This window comes from Penicillium alfredii, mitochondrion (assembly GCF_028826965.1).
Source record: "Penicillium alfredii strain IBT 34128 utg000008c_segment0_segment0 mitochondrion, whole genome shotgun sequence".
NCBI lineage: Eukaryota > Fungi > Ascomycota > Eurotiomycetes > Eurotiales > Aspergillaceae > Penicillium > Penicillium alfredii.
The window spans coordinates 8,112-28,253 of NW_026622705.1; the positions used below are offsets into that span (position 1 = coordinate 8,112).

General features: G+C 24.8%; 1 protein-coding gene across 1 annotated transcript, besides 2 other annotated features; it reads right to left on the reverse strand. All coding sequences in view use genetic code 4, as the record gives it.

Moving 5' to 3' along the window:
• Positions 1-595: 595 nt before the first annotated feature.
• Positions 596-604: a sequence feature (Short protein (NUU61_005913, KAJ5094880.1) was converted to a misc_feature.).
• Positions 605-2,430: 1,826 nt separating this feature from the next.
• Positions 2,431-2,448: a sequence feature (Short protein (NUU61_005913, KAJ5094880.1) was converted to a misc_feature.).
• A 16,191-nt stretch (positions 2,449-18,639) lies between these two features.
• On the reverse strand, positions 18,640-18,919 carry NUU61_005914 (uncharacterized protein; the record flags this gene model as incomplete). The annotated part of the gene is made up of 2 exons: positions 18,640-18,754; positions 18,852-18,919. The coding sequence occupies 2 exons, from the start codon at positions 18,917-18,919 to the stop codon at positions 18,640-18,642; spliced, it is 183 nt and encodes a 60-aa protein (XP_056510862.1).
• Between the last annotated feature and the right edge of the window lie 1,223 nt (positions 18,920-20,142).

Here is a 20,142-nt window from a genome sequence, read left to right on the forward strand (position 1 = left end):
CTAAGTAAGTACCTTCTGATATAATATCTCTAAATCATAAAGACATAACATAAATTACGTTAAACACAGCTAAAGGTACTAAATATTCAAATCCTTGGAATCCGTGCATAAATAAAACTGTTGCTGTTGTTAATACAAATAATGACACACTAGTAAATAATGGTCATGGTGAAGGTGACACTAAATGAAAAGGATGATTTTGAAAATTTCTTTTTGATTTATAAATCATATTTTTAATTTTTAATTAAGTGTTTAAATTTTTCATTATTTAACTATTTTTGTTTTATTGTAATTACAATTGCTCCTACCATACCTAATAATAATATTATAGAACTTATGATTAATCACATAGAATAACTAGTATACATTATATTACCTATACTAGCTATATGTGTTGGTTCTATAAGTGTACTGTCTCAACCTTTACTACTTACATAACCAATTTGTTGTTTTAAATCTACTATATTAAAAAACTCATTTTCTAATTGTACATTGTATACTTCGGAAAATGAATTTGATAAATAAGAAATTATAGTGTTATCTGTTAAATTTGAAGGTAATACTTGTCCTATTATATAATAGAAAAGTAAAACTGTTAAAACAGCTAAAGGTATATCATTATTAGTTTCACTTAAGAGTTCAGAAATTCTAATATTAATTAACATTAATATGAAAAGAAATAAAATTGAAACAGCACCTACATAAACTAGTATATAAGCTAATCCTATAAAATTATACCCTACTAAAATTAATAAACCTGCAATATTAACAAATAAACCTATTAAAAACAATACTGATACTACTGGATTTCTACTTACTATTGTTAATATACCTAAGAATATTGAAACTAAATAAATAATATCAACAAATTCTATTTTAAATCCGTTAGTTAAATAATCATTTAATAAAAATATATTATTCATAGATAAAAAAATTAAATCTATCACCATATTATACAAACAATAAAATATCAAGATAGAATTAGAAAAAATAATCTAATTAGGAAGAAAAGGAATCGAACCTTCGATAGCCTATAGCTATTGAGTTTACAGCTCAACCCGAAAACCAACAAACGGACCCTTCCTTAATAAAAAAAAAAAAAATACCATATTAATTTTTTTTATAATATATTAATATATTAATATTTAATTTTTTTTTTATGGCATTTTAATTTTATTATTTTTTTTTTGTTAATTTTTATACTCCCCGTGCAATTTCCATTACACGAACCTTATTTCGACTTAACACCAATTAAAGTTTTGCACACGAAAACATTCCTGCATATTAATATACCTAAATAAATATATAAAATATATACAGAATAAGTTAAACTTGATGCATCTTCTTCTTTCAGCGCCTGACGAGTGGTTAGTACCTAACTGATGAAAAGTTCACCGTGCCGTAGGTGATACACGATTACTAGTAATTCCTTATTCATATAGTCGAGTTACAGACTATAATCCATATTATATCCTTTTTTGGGGATTAGCTCCTTTTCACAATATCGCATCCCATTGTAAAGGCGTATGTGGCACGTCTATAGCCCACAGCATTAAGGCCATAATGACTTGTCTTAATCCCTATTATCTAGTCCAATATATTAGAGAACCACTTTATACAAATAAATAAAGCGAGGGTTTTCGTTAATTAAAGGAATTAACCAGATCTCACGACATTAACTAAAGACAGCCATGCAGCGCTTGTAACAATTTTTTATAAAAAGATATACAAGCTGTGGTAAGGTTTTTCGCGGGTCATCGAATTAAATAACATACTTCACTACTGGTTTCAGAAACGGTCTAATGATTTCAGTTTATATGTTGCCATAGTACTCTTGAGGTGGAATGCTTACACTTTCGTTTATACATTAAACTATTATCTAATATATAGCACTCATCATTGTCTGCTAGGACTAATAGGGTCTCTAATCCTTTTCGCTACCCCAGCCTTCGTCTCTCAACGTCAGTTATTAGATAGAAGGTTGCCTTCGCCTTCATCAGTCTCTCTGTTATCTTAGAATTATAACTCTACTTCAGAAATTCTTCCTTCTCATATATAACTCTAGTAAACAAGTACTCATTTTTAGAGCTTAATTTACCGTCTAGATACCCTTTAAACCCAATAAAGATAACTAACACTAGCCTCCTACGTATTACCGCGACTGCTGGCACGTAGTTTGGTCAAGACTTATAAATAGATTATGTCATTATATAAAACCTATTTAGAATTTTATGCGAGTTAATCGCTATTGTATTTTATAAATACATTTTCATTCTTCCAAGTTACTGGTTCAGCCTTTCGGCCATTGACCAATATTCCTCACTGCTGTACAAAAAGCATTGGGTTTTTTTCATTCCCAATGTGGTCGATCAACCTCCCAGTTACGACTACGGTTTTGCTAGAAAAGTCATTACCTTTCCTACTACTTACCCGAATAACGATTAACATCTAAAAGCGGATTATTTTCCTTTAATATATAAATTATTAATTTAATAATATATTAATATATTATAATAATCCATTGTATAAATAATGGTTTAGCACTATTTATATATTATAATATATTATTACTAAATAAACTTATACTTTTATAAGAGGATTTTGCCTCTTGCTTAAAGGTAGTCAAAATTATATTTACTCACCTGTTCACCACTACTATTTATTTTTTTAACTAAATAGTCGTACGATTAGCATGTGTCAAGTACTTGGATAGTGTTCAATTAGAGCCATCATCAAACTCTTTATTTTATATTATGTTATATTATGTTATTCATAATACCTATATTGTGTTATATATGGCATAATTTTTTTCATAACTTACGTTATTCTAAAAAAAAGATATAATTAAGCCAGTTTCTGTTTAATTTTTATAATTCTAAATTAAAACTAAGCACAGGATTAATGTTCGCAATCATATTTATTAATTTTTAGTTTCTGTTTAAATCCTTATATTATTACAATGCTTAAATTATTTAAACATATATGCATAACAAGTATTGGACTTTCCTACTTATTTAAAATTTTATATCTTTTTTGTGGTAAATATAATATATTGAAATAAATGAAAACTATATTATTTTCATAGTAATAAATTACAAATATTATAATTTTTTAATTAAAAATTTAATATTTAATTATAAATATGTATTTGATATACTTTAGATTTAGATATTTAACTATTTTTTTTTAGTTTTAATAATAATTAGTGTAAATCTAAACCATCTTTAATATAAGAACAAGCTAAAACAACAAAAACTTGAGCTTGAATAAATGCTATAGCTAATTCCAATCCTGAGAATGCTATAATAAATGCTAAAGGTACTAAACCTAAGAAGAAGAATAAAATACCACTAGTCATAATATTATAAGTAAATCCACTTAAAATACTTAAAAGCATGTGACCACTCAAAATATTTGCAGCTAGTCTTAATCCTAATGATACATTTCTAGATAAGTATGAGATAAATTCTATTAAAACTAATAAAGGTAATAAAACTAAAGGACAACCTGAAGGTACAAACAATGAGAAAAAACTTTAATCCATGTCTTTGAAAACCTAATATTGTTGCACCTAAAACTACAGTAAAACTAATTGAAAAAGTTAAAATGAAATGTGATGTTGATGCAAAACTGTATGGTACTAAACCTATTAAATTATTTACTAGTATAAATATGAATAATACATACATAAAAGGAAAAAACATTTGTCCCTTATTAGGATTAATTTGATTTATTACTATACCGTGTACTGTAGCATATATACTTTCTTGACTTATTGATCAGTTGTTTGCTATTATTTTATTATTTGTTCCTAATAAGCTATATGTTAATATTAAAAAAATACTTATAGATATATATAAACCTATGTTTGTTAATGATAAGTGTAAATTACCTAATAAGTTGGCGTTAAAAGAAAATAAATCTCTAACTTCAAATTGGTCTAATGGACTTAATACAAAATCTAAATGACGCATATAATTATTTGTTAATAATATATATAAATACTAACTTAAAGTTTTCAAAAAGAAACTCAATATTGAGATTTTAATAATAATTATAATTATTATTAATTTAGCTATAAAGATAAAATATCTTTTTACTATAAAATTATATATTTATTATAATTTATTTATATAAATACGTGAAATAAAAGTACGTACAAATTTAGGTAAAATAAATTTAGTAAATGCATATATTAATACTGTTAATATTACAAAAGCAAATACTACTTGATTTACAAAAAAGAAAGGTACTAATTGTGGCATATCAAAAATATTAATTTAATTGTTTTGATAATTTCTTAATTTTTATCATAACTCTAAAAGATTTAAGGATAAAAAAAATTCATAAAAAATAGCCCTTAAGATGAATCGAACATCTATCAAAATATTAACAGTATCCCGCTCTACCATTGAGCTATAAGAGCTATAATAATAAAAATTCTAAAATTTTATTACAATTCTTACCTAAGATTCGAACTCAGATCAAAATATTAGAAGTATTCTGCTCTACCATTGAGCTAGTAAGAATAATAGTATATTTATATAATTATATACTATTAATAATTTATTATTAGTATTATATTTTAATTTATATTGTATATTAAAGAAGAAACTGAATAATGTAAACCGTCTAAAATAGGAGATGGATATAAACCAAATAATACTGTAAATATTACAAATATTAACAACATTATAAACTCTCTTCTAGTTACATCTCCAATATTTTCTACAAAGTAAACAGAGTAAGAACCACCAAAAGCTATTCTATTATACATAAATATAGTATAAGCTGCAGATAATACAATAGAAGTACTAGCTAATACACCTAATATAGGCATTCTTTCAAATGCACCGTACAATGACATAAATTCACCTAAGAAATTTAATGTTAAAGGTGTACCACTATTACCTAAAGATAATATAAAAAATAATACAGAGAATATAGGCATAATCTGAGCCATTCCTCTGTAGTATGTAATTAATCTAGTAGAAGATCTATCATATAATATACCTCCAGCACAAATAAATAATCCTGGAGATACAAAACCGTGAGCTAAACCTAAAACTATTGCACCCTCAATACCCTGTATTGTATTACTAAAAGCACCTATTAAATAAACAGCTGCGTGAGATACCGAAGAATAAGCTATAAGTTCTTTAATATCTATTGTTCTTAATGTACTAAAACTTGCATAAATTATAGTTATTACACCTATAACATATATTATATATGTATAATTTATAGAAGCTTTTGGTAAAAGTGGTAATATTAATCTAAATATTCCATATAGACTTAATTTTAATACTATTCCTGCTAATATAATACTTCCTGATAAAGGTGATTCAACGTGAGCTTTTAATAATCAAGTATTTAAAAAAATTACTGGTGTTTTTACAGCAAAAGCTATAAATATACCATAAAATAAAAATAATTGTGTTATATAGCTAAAATTTGCCTTTGATAATGCATCAAAATCTGTTGTACCCATTATTGAAGACATTACTATTATAGATAATAGCATAAACAATGATCCCAATAGAGTATATAAAAATAAATAAAAACTAGCTCTTACTTTATTACTTGAACCAAATAATCCTATTAATAAGAATAAAGGTGGTAATATACTTTCAAAAAAAATATAAAATAATAAAACATCTAATACTAAGAATACAGCTAACAATAATGTTTCTAATAATAACATTATTACTGCAAAAGATAAAACATTTTGAGATTGTATTGAGTTTCAATTTGATAGTATTGCTATAGGCATTATTATAGTTGTTAATAATACAAAATATATAGATAAACCATCTACACCTAAATATATATCAAAATAACTTATTTGATAATGTTCCTCAATAAATTGAAATTGTTTACTACTAAAATCAAAAAGTATAAACATAATTAACGAAACAACTAAATTTATTATTGATGTAGTTAAGGCTATAGATTTTATCTTTATATTATTTATTAATGATAAACCATAATTTGCCTCTATTGTTACAATACTTATTCCTATTAACGGTATTAATAATAATAATAAAGACATAAATATTTAATAATAATATTTTTTTTATTTTCTACTTATTAAATATATAAATATATTTAGTTACACCTTATGTATGCCATAAAGATAGTTATATTATTAAATAATATTATATATATATATATATTATATAAATTAATATGTATTATTCAATAATACTATATTGTATTATAGTTATACAATATTATAATAAATATACATAATAAGACTGTATATACTTATTATCTATTTGTTTTATTATAATCATTTATTAATTTTTCTATATTATTTCCATAAATTTCAACAAATCTAGCATAACGAGTTGCCACATTAGGTATTTCACCTGGACGATCAAAAGACGGATTATTTCAAAAAGATGAATCAATATTACTAATATCAAAAGTTGTATTTGTATTTGATGTTTTATTCGTATTTGTATTTGTATTTCTATTTGAGGGTCTATTAGATCCTGTTCTATTACTATTTTCATTTTCATTTTCCTCATTTAATATTCTTCCTAAGCCCATAAGATTTCTAATATCTTCAGGATCACCACCATCACCTGATGTTCCCCCGTCATTATTACCACCTTTATTATTATTAGGTAAACCTCCAGATATTTTTACTAAAAAACAATCAATAATATTACTTATTGATTGTTCAATTAGGTATATTCCAATTAATAATAAAATAATTCCTATTATTATTAATAATATTGTGGTGGTTTTACTATATAAATCTTTATTAATATAAGTATATAATAATAATGTAAGACCTAAATAAACAAAAATTAAACCTAGTATAAAATAAGTAAATACTAATAAAATAGGTGAATTATTGTGTATTTGAATATACATAAGACTAACTATAATAAATGTAATACTTATTAATTTATATAAAAAAATTATTTATTAATTCATTATAAAAATTTTCTAAATTATTTAATAAATTACTTGTAATATATATTATGGAATTGTCTCTAACTCATATATAAGTAGAAATAATTCTAGGTTTTACTAAGAAATATGTAAATAAATAATACAACATGTATTCAGGATCTAAATCAAATATTTTATTTATAATAAATCAAAAAGCTATTAAATTAATAAATTCCATTATTATATCTATCTTTACAAAGGCCAACTTAAAGATAGATGTGCATGTGTTGAATGCGTATACTATTTTAGTTATAACAAATAAAATGGATAAAAATAAGACAAAGTAAAACATTGAATATAATGTTAGAACTATAAAATAGTAGAAGGCAACACATCCAACGCTGATAATACCAAAGGGTACAAAAAAATTAACGATATTACTAAAGGTAATAATACAATTCAACAAACTGACATTAATTGATCAAAACGTATTCTAGGAAAAGAAGCTCTAGTTCAAATAAATACAAATATTAATAAAGCAGTTTTAAATGCTAAATTTAAAGGAGAAGAAGACATATCCATATACAAAATATTTAATCATAAATAATCTATATTAAATAAAGAATTTAAATAATTTATTAAATTATCTACAGGTAAAATAAATAAATAACCACCTAAAAATAAAATACTATTTAAAACACAAATTAAAACTATACTACCATATTCAGCTAAAAAAAAGAAAACAAAAATACTAGCAGAATGTTCTGTCATAAAACCACTAACTAGTTCTGATTCTGCTTCTGCTAAATCCAAAAGGAGCTCTATTTGTTTCTGCTATAGAACCTATAAAAAATATTATAAATAAAGGAAATAAAGGTAATAAGAAATACACTACTCTTTGTGATTCTACAAGAGTAATTATATTTAAACTACCTGTTAATAATATAGTTAATATAATTACAGAACTTAATATTAATTCGTAACTAATTAATTGAGCTGTACTTCTTAATGAACCTAAAAACGCATATTTAGAATTAGCAGATCAACCAGCTAATAATATTCCATATGTAGCTAAAGAAGAAACAGCTAACATATATAATATACCTAAATTATAATCTGACACAAATAAACCAGAACCAAAAGGAACAACTAAATAACCTAATAAAGAAAAAATTAATGTTATTATAGGACCAAGGAAAAATAGAATTATATTGGCTTGTGTTGGTGCAACATACTCTTTTAATAATAATTTTAAAGCATCAGCAAATGCTTGTAATAAACCGTAATAACCTACTGCATTAGGACCTAATCTTCTTTGCATACTGGCCATAGTTTTCCTCTCAGCTATAGTAACAAAAGCAACCGAAAGTAATACAGGGACTATTAGCAATAATCCTTGTATAACCGAAATGACATTTTCCATTCATTAAATTATTAATAATTAGAATATATTATTTATATAATTTAATTTTTTTACAACTTGCAGTTTTTTCAATTATATAAACATATATTAATTAAGGTACTCATTAATACTTATATAAATATTTATATAGTATCATGTATTTATTTTAATATTATTAAAATGAAAAAAAAAATTTTTTAGTTTTAATAACTATACTAGTTATTAATTAAATATAATACAAATATATATTTGTATTATATCTATATTGTAATATATTTATAATATATCTTATATACAGTAGATTATTTTTATACTTTAGATAAGTAAAGGAGTTCGGGGAACTCGAATCCCTTTATTTCGATTTGCAATCGAAACGCAGAACCTTCTACTCAAACTCCAACATTATCATAGTTATGTATAAATTAAATACAAAATCATAATAAAATTATTTATTTATTATTTTTTAGTTGCTAATTCTACTAAACTATTTTCTATAATACTTACCACAGGTACTATTATAAAGAAATGTGCAAAATATAAAACAGTTGATATTTGTCCAAACTCAATAAATGGTGTTTCAACGTGTTTTGCACCTATTTGCATTAATACTAAAAAGTTTGCTACAAAAATAAAGAATGCTATTTTACTTAAAGGTCTAAATTGCACTCCTCTTAATTTAGATAAATCAGTTACAGGCATAACCATTAAAGCTAATATAGCTGCAAACATAGCAATAACACCTAATAATTTATTAGGTATAGATCTTAAAATTGCATAAAAAGGTAGTAAATATCATTCTGGTACAATAGCAGGTGGTGTTTGCATTGGATTAGCCATTACATAATTTTCACTATCTCCTAATGCATTAGGCATAAAGAAAACAAATATAGATAATACTATAAAGAAAATAAATATAGTAACTAAATCTTTAAACACAAAATAAGGAGCAAAAGGTAATCTATCATAATTTCCTGAAATACCTAAAGGATTACCAGATCCTACTGTATCGTGGTAAGCTATTAAATGCATCATTACTAACGCAGCTAATACAAAAGGTAATAAAAAGTGTAAAGCAAAGAATCTATTTAATGTAGCATTATTAACAGAAAAACCTCCTCATATAAATTCAACTATATCTTGACCTATTCAAGGTATAGCACTCATAAGATTAGTAATAACTGTTGCTCCTCATAAACTCATTTGACCATAAGGTAATACATAACCTAAGAAAGCTGTAGCCATCATTATAATAAGTATTACTGTACCTATAGCTCATGTTAAAGTTCTAGGTGATTTGTAAGATCCGTAATATAAACCTCTACCTATGTGTAAGTACACTAAAAAGAAAAAGGCTGAAGCTGTATTAGAGTGTAAATAACGTACTAATCAACCATTATTAACATCTCTCATAATATGCTCTACAGAATTAAATGCTTCTAATACACTAGGTGTATAGTGCATAGCTAATGTAACACCTGTTACTATTTGTATAATTAAACATAAACCTAATAATGATCCAAAATTTCACAAGTAACTTATATTAGCTGGTGTTGGTGCATCGATTAAATATGCATTCAATATCCTTAATAAAGGATGACTTTTTAAAATTCTCATTTTTTTTTTGTTAATTTATTTATTTAATTTTTATTTATTAATTTATATATATTATTTGTATATAATATATACATAAATATATATATATATATATATATATATATTTATATTTAATTTAATTATTTAGATTATTATTTTCATTTAATATATTTATAAAATTATTTTTTTTTTAAATACCATTTGGTACAAATAATACAATAGCTAATAAATTAGACATATGTAATCATTCGTTAGGCATAAGCATAAATAAAAGAATAATTAAAGTTAATATAGAAATGGTTATAGTTAAAGAACTAGATAAAGCAAATTTAGAGTCAAAATATATTTTATTAATTGCTTTGTTGTTTTGTAATACTAAAGCAGGTATTCTTAAATCTTTTAAATTACTAAAATAAGAATAAGAATGACCATCGAAGAACATTGTTTTAACAATAAATAAGTAATAAACAGCACTGATTACACTAGTTAAAACTCCTATAAGTGTTAAAAAAATAAATCCTTCTTGTAAAGCAGCAGAGAATACCATCTGTTTTGCAAAAAACCCCATTAAAGGCGGAATTCCTGCAAATGAAAATAAAGTAATAGATAAACTTAAAGCTAAAAAACTATTAATATGGAAATATCCTTTAAGCTGACTTATAAGCTGTATTGGAGAATTATTTTTATCTATTAAATTAGTATGATTTATATTTTTATCATTATAGGCATATAAGCTATAACCTATAGCCACTAATAAAATAAAGGCATTTAAATTAGATAAACTATATTGAACTAAATAAAAAATAAATGATTGTATAGATTCTATACTATTTATAGTTAATGCTAATAACATAAAACCTAAATGAGATATAGTACTATAAGCAAATAATCTTTTAATTCTATATTGAGTTAAACCTAATACAGTACCGATAATTAAAGATAATAATGAACTTATTAATAAACTTGTTGTTCAAGTATATTGTGTTGTAATATAAATACTATTAGTATAATGAACTAATTGTAATAATAATATTAAAATTGATATTTTTGCAATTATTGCTACAAAAGTAGTAACTATTGTAGGAATACCATCATAAACATCCGGAGATCAAAAATGAAATGGTGCAGCTGAAATTTTAAATAAAAATCCTATAGATATTAATAATAAGCAATAAGGTATATATGTTATTATATCTTGTTCATTTAATATACCAGCTAAATTATTTATAACATAAAAACTATCTAAATATGTAACACCTAAATTAGCATATATTAATGCAATTCCTAATAAAATAAAACAAGATGATAACCCACCCAACAAGAAATAAGTTAAACCTGCAGAAGTAGAAGACTCAGAATTTCTGTACATAGTACATAATAAATATAAACCATAACTTTGTAATTCAATAGATAAAAAAATAGATACTAAATCACTACTAGATATTAATAATATACTTCCTGTTATAATAAATAATAACATTAATGTGTATTCTAATATTGTATATTGTTCTCCTTTTTTTAATATTATATTAGAAACAGCCATATTTTTAACAAATTGTAATTTTGTAAATAATAATTTGTATATACTCATATACTCACTAGATATAAGTTTTCTAGGATAAAATCCTGTCATATTCAATATTAATAAACTTATAATAAATATTAATATATGAAATGATTGTGTTATAGAAGATGTAAAAAATAAACCACCAAATAACCCAATACCATTATCTAAATATGTTATAAATAAATTATTATAAGATAAATAGATACAATAGAACAATATTATTATACCTGTTCTAGCGTATAATATTGCTGTATCACGTCTAGAAGACAAAGCATTAGATAATAATAAACAGAATATTGAGGATAAAAGCATATCCAAAAAAAAAAGATAAATTTAAATAAATAAATTAAATAATATAAAAATATATTATTTAGTAGATGATAAATTATTATTTAATAAAGCAAATAGAGTAAATACTACTAATATTAATAAATTATTATCATTATATGAAAAATATAATAGAGAAATATAGAAAATTAAACCTATTAATATGTATAAAGCATAAGTAGTTATAACACCAGTACTTAATTTATTTAAGCTATTACTTAAAGATAATAATCCTTTTTCTAAACCATAAGGCCCTAATAATTCTACAGAACCTTTATCAAGACTTTTAGTAGTTTGACCTCCTAATTTAAGAACACCTTCTACAATATATTTATTATAGAACAATTCTATATAGAATCTTTGGTTAAAAAAACTAAAAATATTATAACCTAATTTTGTATATTTAAAGTTAATAAGTAATTTAGGTAAAAATTCAGATAATAATACTGAAATTATACTTAATGAAACAGTAAATATAAATGGTAATAATTTAAAGAATGTAGGAACAGCAAATTCAGTGTCTAACATAATTTCATGGCTAGGATGAATAAATAAACTATTATCAGCAAAGAAACCAGTACCTAAACCTATAAATATATCTTTAGTTAAATAACCAAAAAAAATAGAAAATATAGATAAAATTATCAAAGGAATAGTTAAAAATAAATCACCTTCATGAGCATGTTTGTAACTAACTAAAGGACCATTAGGATTAGCTAAGAATGTTAAATATAAAACTTTAGCCGAGTAAAGTGTAGTAAACATTGCACCTATAGTAGCTACAAAATAAACTATTGTACCAGATAAGTAGAATTGTCCATAAGAAGATTCAAGAATAAAATCTTTAGAATAGAATCCTGTCATAAAAGGTACAGCTACTAAACTCAATGAGGCTATTAACATAACTGAATAAGTTAAAGGTAAAAATTCTCTTAAACCACCATATTTTCTAAAATCTTGATTATCAGCTACTGCGTGTATAACTGAACCAGCCCCTAAGAATAATAATGCTTTATAAAAAGCATGATTTACTAAATGGAATAATGCTAAGTTATAACTAGATAAACCTATAGCTATAACCATCATACCTAATTGACTCATAGTAGAATAAGCTATAACTTTTTTAATATCTTGTTGAAATAAACCAATTAAAGAACTAAATACTGTAGTTATAGCACCTAATCATAAACAAAGTACTAATACTGTTGAACTATATTCTATTAAAGGTGATGATCTCATTAATAAATACACACCAGCAGTAACCATAGTAGCAGCGTGAATTAAAGCAGATACAGGTGTAGGACCTTCCATAGCTTGAGGTAATCAAATGTGTAAACCTACCTGAGAACTTTTAGCTGTAGCACCTATAAGTAAACAAATACCTATTATAGTTATTATATTCTCATTATAATATGGTGCTAAAGCAAACACAGTACTATAATCAATATTTCCAAAAGATCATAATATAGCAAACATACCTACAGTTAATAAACAATCACCAACTCTATTCGTTAATAAAGCAGATAAAGAACTTTGATTTGCTGCTATTCTAGTAAATCAGAAATTTACTAAAAGGTATGAACAAACTCCAACACCTTCTCAACCTACAAACATTATTAAATAATTATTTCCTGTTACAAGTATAATCATCATAAAAGTGAATAAACTTAAATAACTAAAAAATCTTTGATTATGTGGATCGTGACTCATATAACTTATAGAATATATATGTACTAAACTAGATACTATTAATACAGGTATCAACATAGATACTGTTAATGAATCAAATCTAAAGTTTCATAACACATATAATGATTCTACATCTACTCACCTTGCTACATTTATTGTTACAGGTATATTATTAAATCCTACTTCAAAAAAAGCTACTATTGCCAGAAGTGTTGTAGTTATTACTGAAGTACATGTTATTAGATGTGCTCCATTTACACCTACTTTTCTTCCAAAAAAACCTGAAACTATTGAACCTAATAAAGGTAAAATTATCAAAGTTAAGTACATTATTTATATTGTATTGATATACTTCCTCTTAATCTATAATATGCTACTAATATACCTAAACCTATTGCAGATTCTGCCCCTGCTATTGTTAAAATATAAACAGCAAAAGTTTGTCCTAAAATATCATCAAAACTAAGTGAGCTAATTAATATTAAAAATGTTACAGATAATAACATAATTTCAATTGAAATTAACATTAGTATAATATTTTTTCTATTTAAAACAAATCCTAATATTCCTATAAGAAATAAAAATATTGAAAAATTCATTATATAAGTATAATTTTATTTGATTTATCTATACTACATGTAAATATATATATATATATTATAATATATCAATATACTATTATAAACGTGTATAAGAGTTGAACTTATATTTACGTGTCCGTAGCACGTCATTCTACCATTAAATTAACACGTTTTCATCAATATATTATATTATATTAATGTATTGATATATAATTGATTTTTTTGAAACCATATTAAACTTAATTACTTTAACCGTAAGGTATACTATAGTATATAACTCTAAAAATTATCTATTATTAGAGTTATCACCATTTATTTGAGGATCACCATCCTCAAGGTGCCCATTAGGCATATCCTCTACTGGGGACATAGGACGAGGGCTTTCTGTTAAACCCTCCCCTAATATTGTACCGTCATTATCTTCAGTAGAGGTTGGAGACAGAGGACGGGGGCTTTCGGTAATACCTTGCCCTAATATACTATCTCTTTCTGGATTTTGAGGGGTAGCTTGTCCTATACCATTTGGAGTTCCTGTATTTGATTCTATTGGCCCATTACCATTAGAACCACCAGAATCTTGATTATTAATATAATCTCCATTAATACCAGAATCACTATCAATATCCGTAGGAGATGATAAAAGTATATACATATTTTCGCTATTAAATTCTAATAAATTTAATATTGTAAGCCCTGTGAAAAATAATAATTTGAGCATTCAAATTATAATATTTAAATTGTTAAAAATAAAAGTCATATTTGTTCGTTATAATTAAAATTTTCGTGTTATTCTTATTTAATACTTCTCAAGAATTATTATTATTTATATTAAAGAATATCCATTTTGATATTATAACCTGGATCTAGTTATAATATCATTTTCTAGATATAGTTCTAGAATCATTTATTTTTTTATATTCCGCTATTAATGAATTAATTTTATTTTTTCTAAAACCTTCAAAATGTTCTTTATAGTGATTAACATAGAAATATTTTGGTTGAACTGAATAACCTAATCTTATTTCATTACGATGAAATTCAATAAATTTCATAACTGTTGGTCTATCGTAAATTACTATATTAGTAGCATCAGGAAATGTTATTTTACAGTAATGATCCCTTCTATCTGCACTTTCACATACATAAGTGAAACGTAAACCATCCTCATCATAAACACGTCTAGTATTCGAACCTAAACCCTTAGGATCATTAGTATGAAAACATTCTGGATGTATAGATCTATTTTTTTCTGCATCAAAATAACAGAATTTGGGACCCTTAGGTGGTAATCTTTCTAACATACCTTGCTTTAAAGGACGACCTCGTTTTTTTGGCGCAGATTCTTCATTATCTTCTCTTCTCCTTTTAGAATTTTCTACTTCAAATAAAGGCTCAGATCCTGTAAATTTAGGATCAGGTGGACCACCATTACCCCCACTTGAAAAACCTGGATTACGAGAACTACCTTGACCAGCTGAACCTCATCTATTTATATTTAAACAACATTCATCATTAAACTCAAAAACATAATTAATAGAAAAACTATTAAGTAATTCAAGAAAAAATAATCCATTATTTGTTATAGCGCAATAAGTAAAAAATAACCCTATTATTACCCTATATATAAATAATAATCTATAGGGTAAATTAGGTTCTAGATATATCTCTTTATAGTAAATATATTTAAAAAAATTTTTATTTATGCTAAATTTTGTCATTACCATTTTATATTAAAATTATAGTATATATTATTAATTAACCTTCCATTTGGTCTCTTAATCACAGTAAGAAATCTTTAATAGATACAGATTGTATAGCTATAGGCATAGAACTATGAAGTATTCCACAGATCTCTGAACATTGTCCAAAGAATGTTCCAGGACGATTTATATAAACAGAAGCTTGATTTAATCTACCTGGATATGCATCAGCTTTAATACCTAAAGATGGACAAGCATAAGAATGTATAACATCCGCAGATGAAATTACAAATCTTGTGTGAGTTAATTCAGGTATAATAACTCTGTTATCTACTTCTAACATTCTGAATTGACCTTCTTCTAAGTCACTTTCAGGAACTATATAAGAATCAAACTCTATAAACTCATCCTCTTCGTTAGTAAAATCTGGGTATTGATAACTTCAATATCATTGATGACCTTCAGCATAAACTACTAAAGAAGGATCCATTACCTCGTCCATTAAATATAATAATTTAAATGAAGGAAAAGCTATCAATATTAATATAAATGCTGGTGTTACAGTTCAAATCAACTCTATTAAAGTTCCATGATTCATATATTTATGTGCTATAGGTGATTTTTTAGCTAAAAAATTCCTTATTATTGTTATAATCATTCATGTAACTGTAAATAAAATAATAGCTAAATAAAACATAATATTGTTATGTAATTCTTCTATACCTTCCATTTGAGGTGAAGCACTATCTTGAAAAAATAAACCCCATGGTGTTGGAGCATCCATTTGTATATTTCATACATTATAATTTACAAAAAACATAATTATCTATCTATTCTAATTTATCTTAGTATTTTTTTTTCTTATTTAATATAAATCATAATTATTATTTGTATATTAAAGAGTAACCATTTCATGATTTGATATATAAATTATAAACCTGTCTACTTTCTATTTTTAAAGCATTTTTTCCTAGTTCAAATGCAAAACCTAAAGTTAACACAAGAAAAAATACTAACATTATCGATAAACCATATATTCCATTAGTATAAGAACTTACTGCATAAGGATAAATTAATAAAATTTCTAAATCAAATAATAGAAACAATAAAGCAAAAATAAAAAAAGATATACTAAATTGTGTTCTATTTTGACCTAAAAAAGAATGAAAACCACATTCAAAAGCACTATCTTTTTCTTGGTATGAATTATGCGGTGAAAGTATTAAATTTACTGCTAGTAATATTATAGCTAACACAGGTATTAAAAATAAAAAAAAAGTCGTTGTTGTCATTGTAAAAAAAAAATTTTTTAATTCAAAAAAAAATATAGATATATAATTTATTTGATGATGTATTTTGTTTAATTGATTTTTATTAACTTATTTATACATATAAGAAATTTATCTTCAAAGTAATTATTAAAATTATTACTAAAATTATTACAGTATTTAACTAAACATAGCTTAATTATGCAACATATAATAACAAAAAAGCCATCATTAAAGCAAATAATCCTGTTGCTTCTGCAAAAGCAAAACCTAATATAGCATATGAAAACAACTGTCCTCTTAATGATGGATTTCTAGCTACACCTAGTATCAATGCCCCAAAAACAACACCTATACCTACTCCTGCACCTATTAAACCTGTTGTAGCTAAACCTGTTCCAATTATTCTTGCTGCTTGAATCATAATTATATCATAATATATATGATACAAATCCTAAATATAAAAAATATTTTTCTATATATTATTATTCCTACCTCACCTACCCTAACCCTACGACCTCCCAATGTTTATCCCACCAACCTACCCATTTTTTTTCTCCAACCTACAAACAGAAATTTTTATGTTCCTGTAGTATAATTTGTATTAATTATACCTATATTGTGTTATACATTATCATTTTAACATACCATAACCCGTTATTATGATTGTAACGGTAAACTAGCAAAAGCATGAGGTTTAGGTGGACTAGTTAAACATCACTCTAAAGAACTATTATTTCTAGTAAAGTATACTTGGAATGTATCACTGAATAATTGTGGAGTTAATCAAGGATATCTTGATACAGCCTTACCTTCTGTTAATTGTTTATAAATAATAGTTAAGAAATATCATGTAGCTACAACACTAATAATAGAACCTATACTACTAATTAAATTTCAACCATAGAAAGCGTCAGGGTAATCACTAATTCTTCTAGGCATACCTTGTAAACCTAAAAAATGTTGTGGGAAGAATGTTAAATTAACACCAACAAATAAAATTCAGAAATGTACTTTAGCTGCGAACTGATCATAAGATAAACCTAATATTTTTGGTATTCAGAAATATCAACCGCTAAATAATGCAAAAACAGCACCCATAGATAATACATAGTGGAAATGAGCTACCACATAGTAAGTATCATGGAAAGCAACGTCAAGTGATGCGTTAGCTAAAACAACACCACTTAATCCACCTATTGTAAATAATACAACAAACCCTAATGCAAATAACATAGGAGGTGTTAAATGTAAAGATCCTCCGTAACATGTAGCTAATCAACTAAATATTTTAATACCTGTAGGTACAGCAATAATTAAAGTAGCAGCTGTAAAGTAAGCTCTAGTATCAACGTCTAAACCTACTGTATACATGTGATGACTTCAAACTATGAAACCCAATACACCTATAGACATCATAGCATAAACCATACCTAAATAACCAAATACATTTTTACTTGATGCTGCAGAAATTACTGTACTAATTATACCAAATCCTGGTATAATTAAAATGTAAACTTCAGGGTGTCCAAAAAATCAGAATAAGTGTTGGAATAAGATAGGATCACCTCCCCCTGCTACTTCAAAGAATGATGTATTAAAGTTTCTATCTGTTAAAATCATAGTTATAGCACCTGCTAATACTGGCAATGATAATAATAATAATACAGCAGTAATTATTACTGCTCATCCAAATAAAGCTAATTTGTGTAAACGTATTCCTGGACTTCTCATATTTAAAATAGTTGTTATAAAATTAATAGCACCTAACATACTACTAATTCCACTTAAGTGTAAACCAAATATAGCTAAATCTACACTAGGTCCACTGTGTGATTGTATACCTGATAAAGGAGGATATAATGTTCAACCTGTACCTGCTCCATTTTCTATTGTTGCTGAAAATATAAATAAAAGTAAACTAGGTACTAATAATCAAAAACTTATATTATTTAATCTCGGGAATGCCATATCTGGACCTCCTACTAATAAAGGTAGTAAAAAATTTCCAAATCCTCCGATTAATGCAGGCATAACCATAAAAAAAATCATCATTATAGCGTGAGCTGTTATTATACTGTTATATAATTGATTATCTGAAATATATTGTACTCCCGGTCCTGATAATTCTAATCTTATAAGTACTGAAAAAGCTGTACCTATTAAACCTGAAAATAATGAAAACATTAAATATAACGTTCCTATATCTTTAGCATTAGAAGATAAATATCATCTTTCTTGTCACTCCGTGGGTTGTTTGAAAGTTAAACTTGACGCAACATTTTCATTAGTTAATTCTATGTGTTTTACTGTATCATTACTTTGATAAGAAGAACTAGTAGAATAACTACTTTCCTGCGAATAGTTGGTTATAGAATTATTAACTGGCAAAACTAGTTATAATTAATTTTTTCCTAGGATAACTAAAAAAAAGTTACATATTAATGTATTTATAGAAATATATAGATATTTATATATACAATAAAAAAAATATTATAAAATAAAAAAATTTTTTAATTTAATTAAAAATAAAATAAAATAAACATACTGTAAGAAAAAAAATAAATGCTGTAATAAAATATAAAAATAAATATATAAATATTATAATATACTAAAAATATTTGTAAATATTTATTTAAGTATATATAAATTCACATAATTAAGGATATATTGAATGAAAGTATAATGAGTAACAAAAAAAACTTTGTTACCTAGGGAGGGTACCTAGAATCGAACTAGGATATACTATGCCACATACAGCCGTTCTACCATTGAACTATACCCACCTAATATAAGTAAAAATATTATTAAATCTAATAATATTTTTATTTATATGTTTTGTTAATAATTTTATTATAAATTAATAAATCTTTATAACGTATTACACATATCACATCTTTAAATAGACCCTTAATGTTAATAAATAAAAAAAAATGCTAAAATTATCTATAATTTAATAGCCAGAAGAGAAATTCGAATTCTCATTCTTAATTCATGAAATTATTGTTCTACCTATTGAACTATCCTGGCAAATATAATATTATTATATTTGTTTTATGTTGGGGCGACTCGAACACCCAATAGTAAATACCAAAAATTTATGACTTAC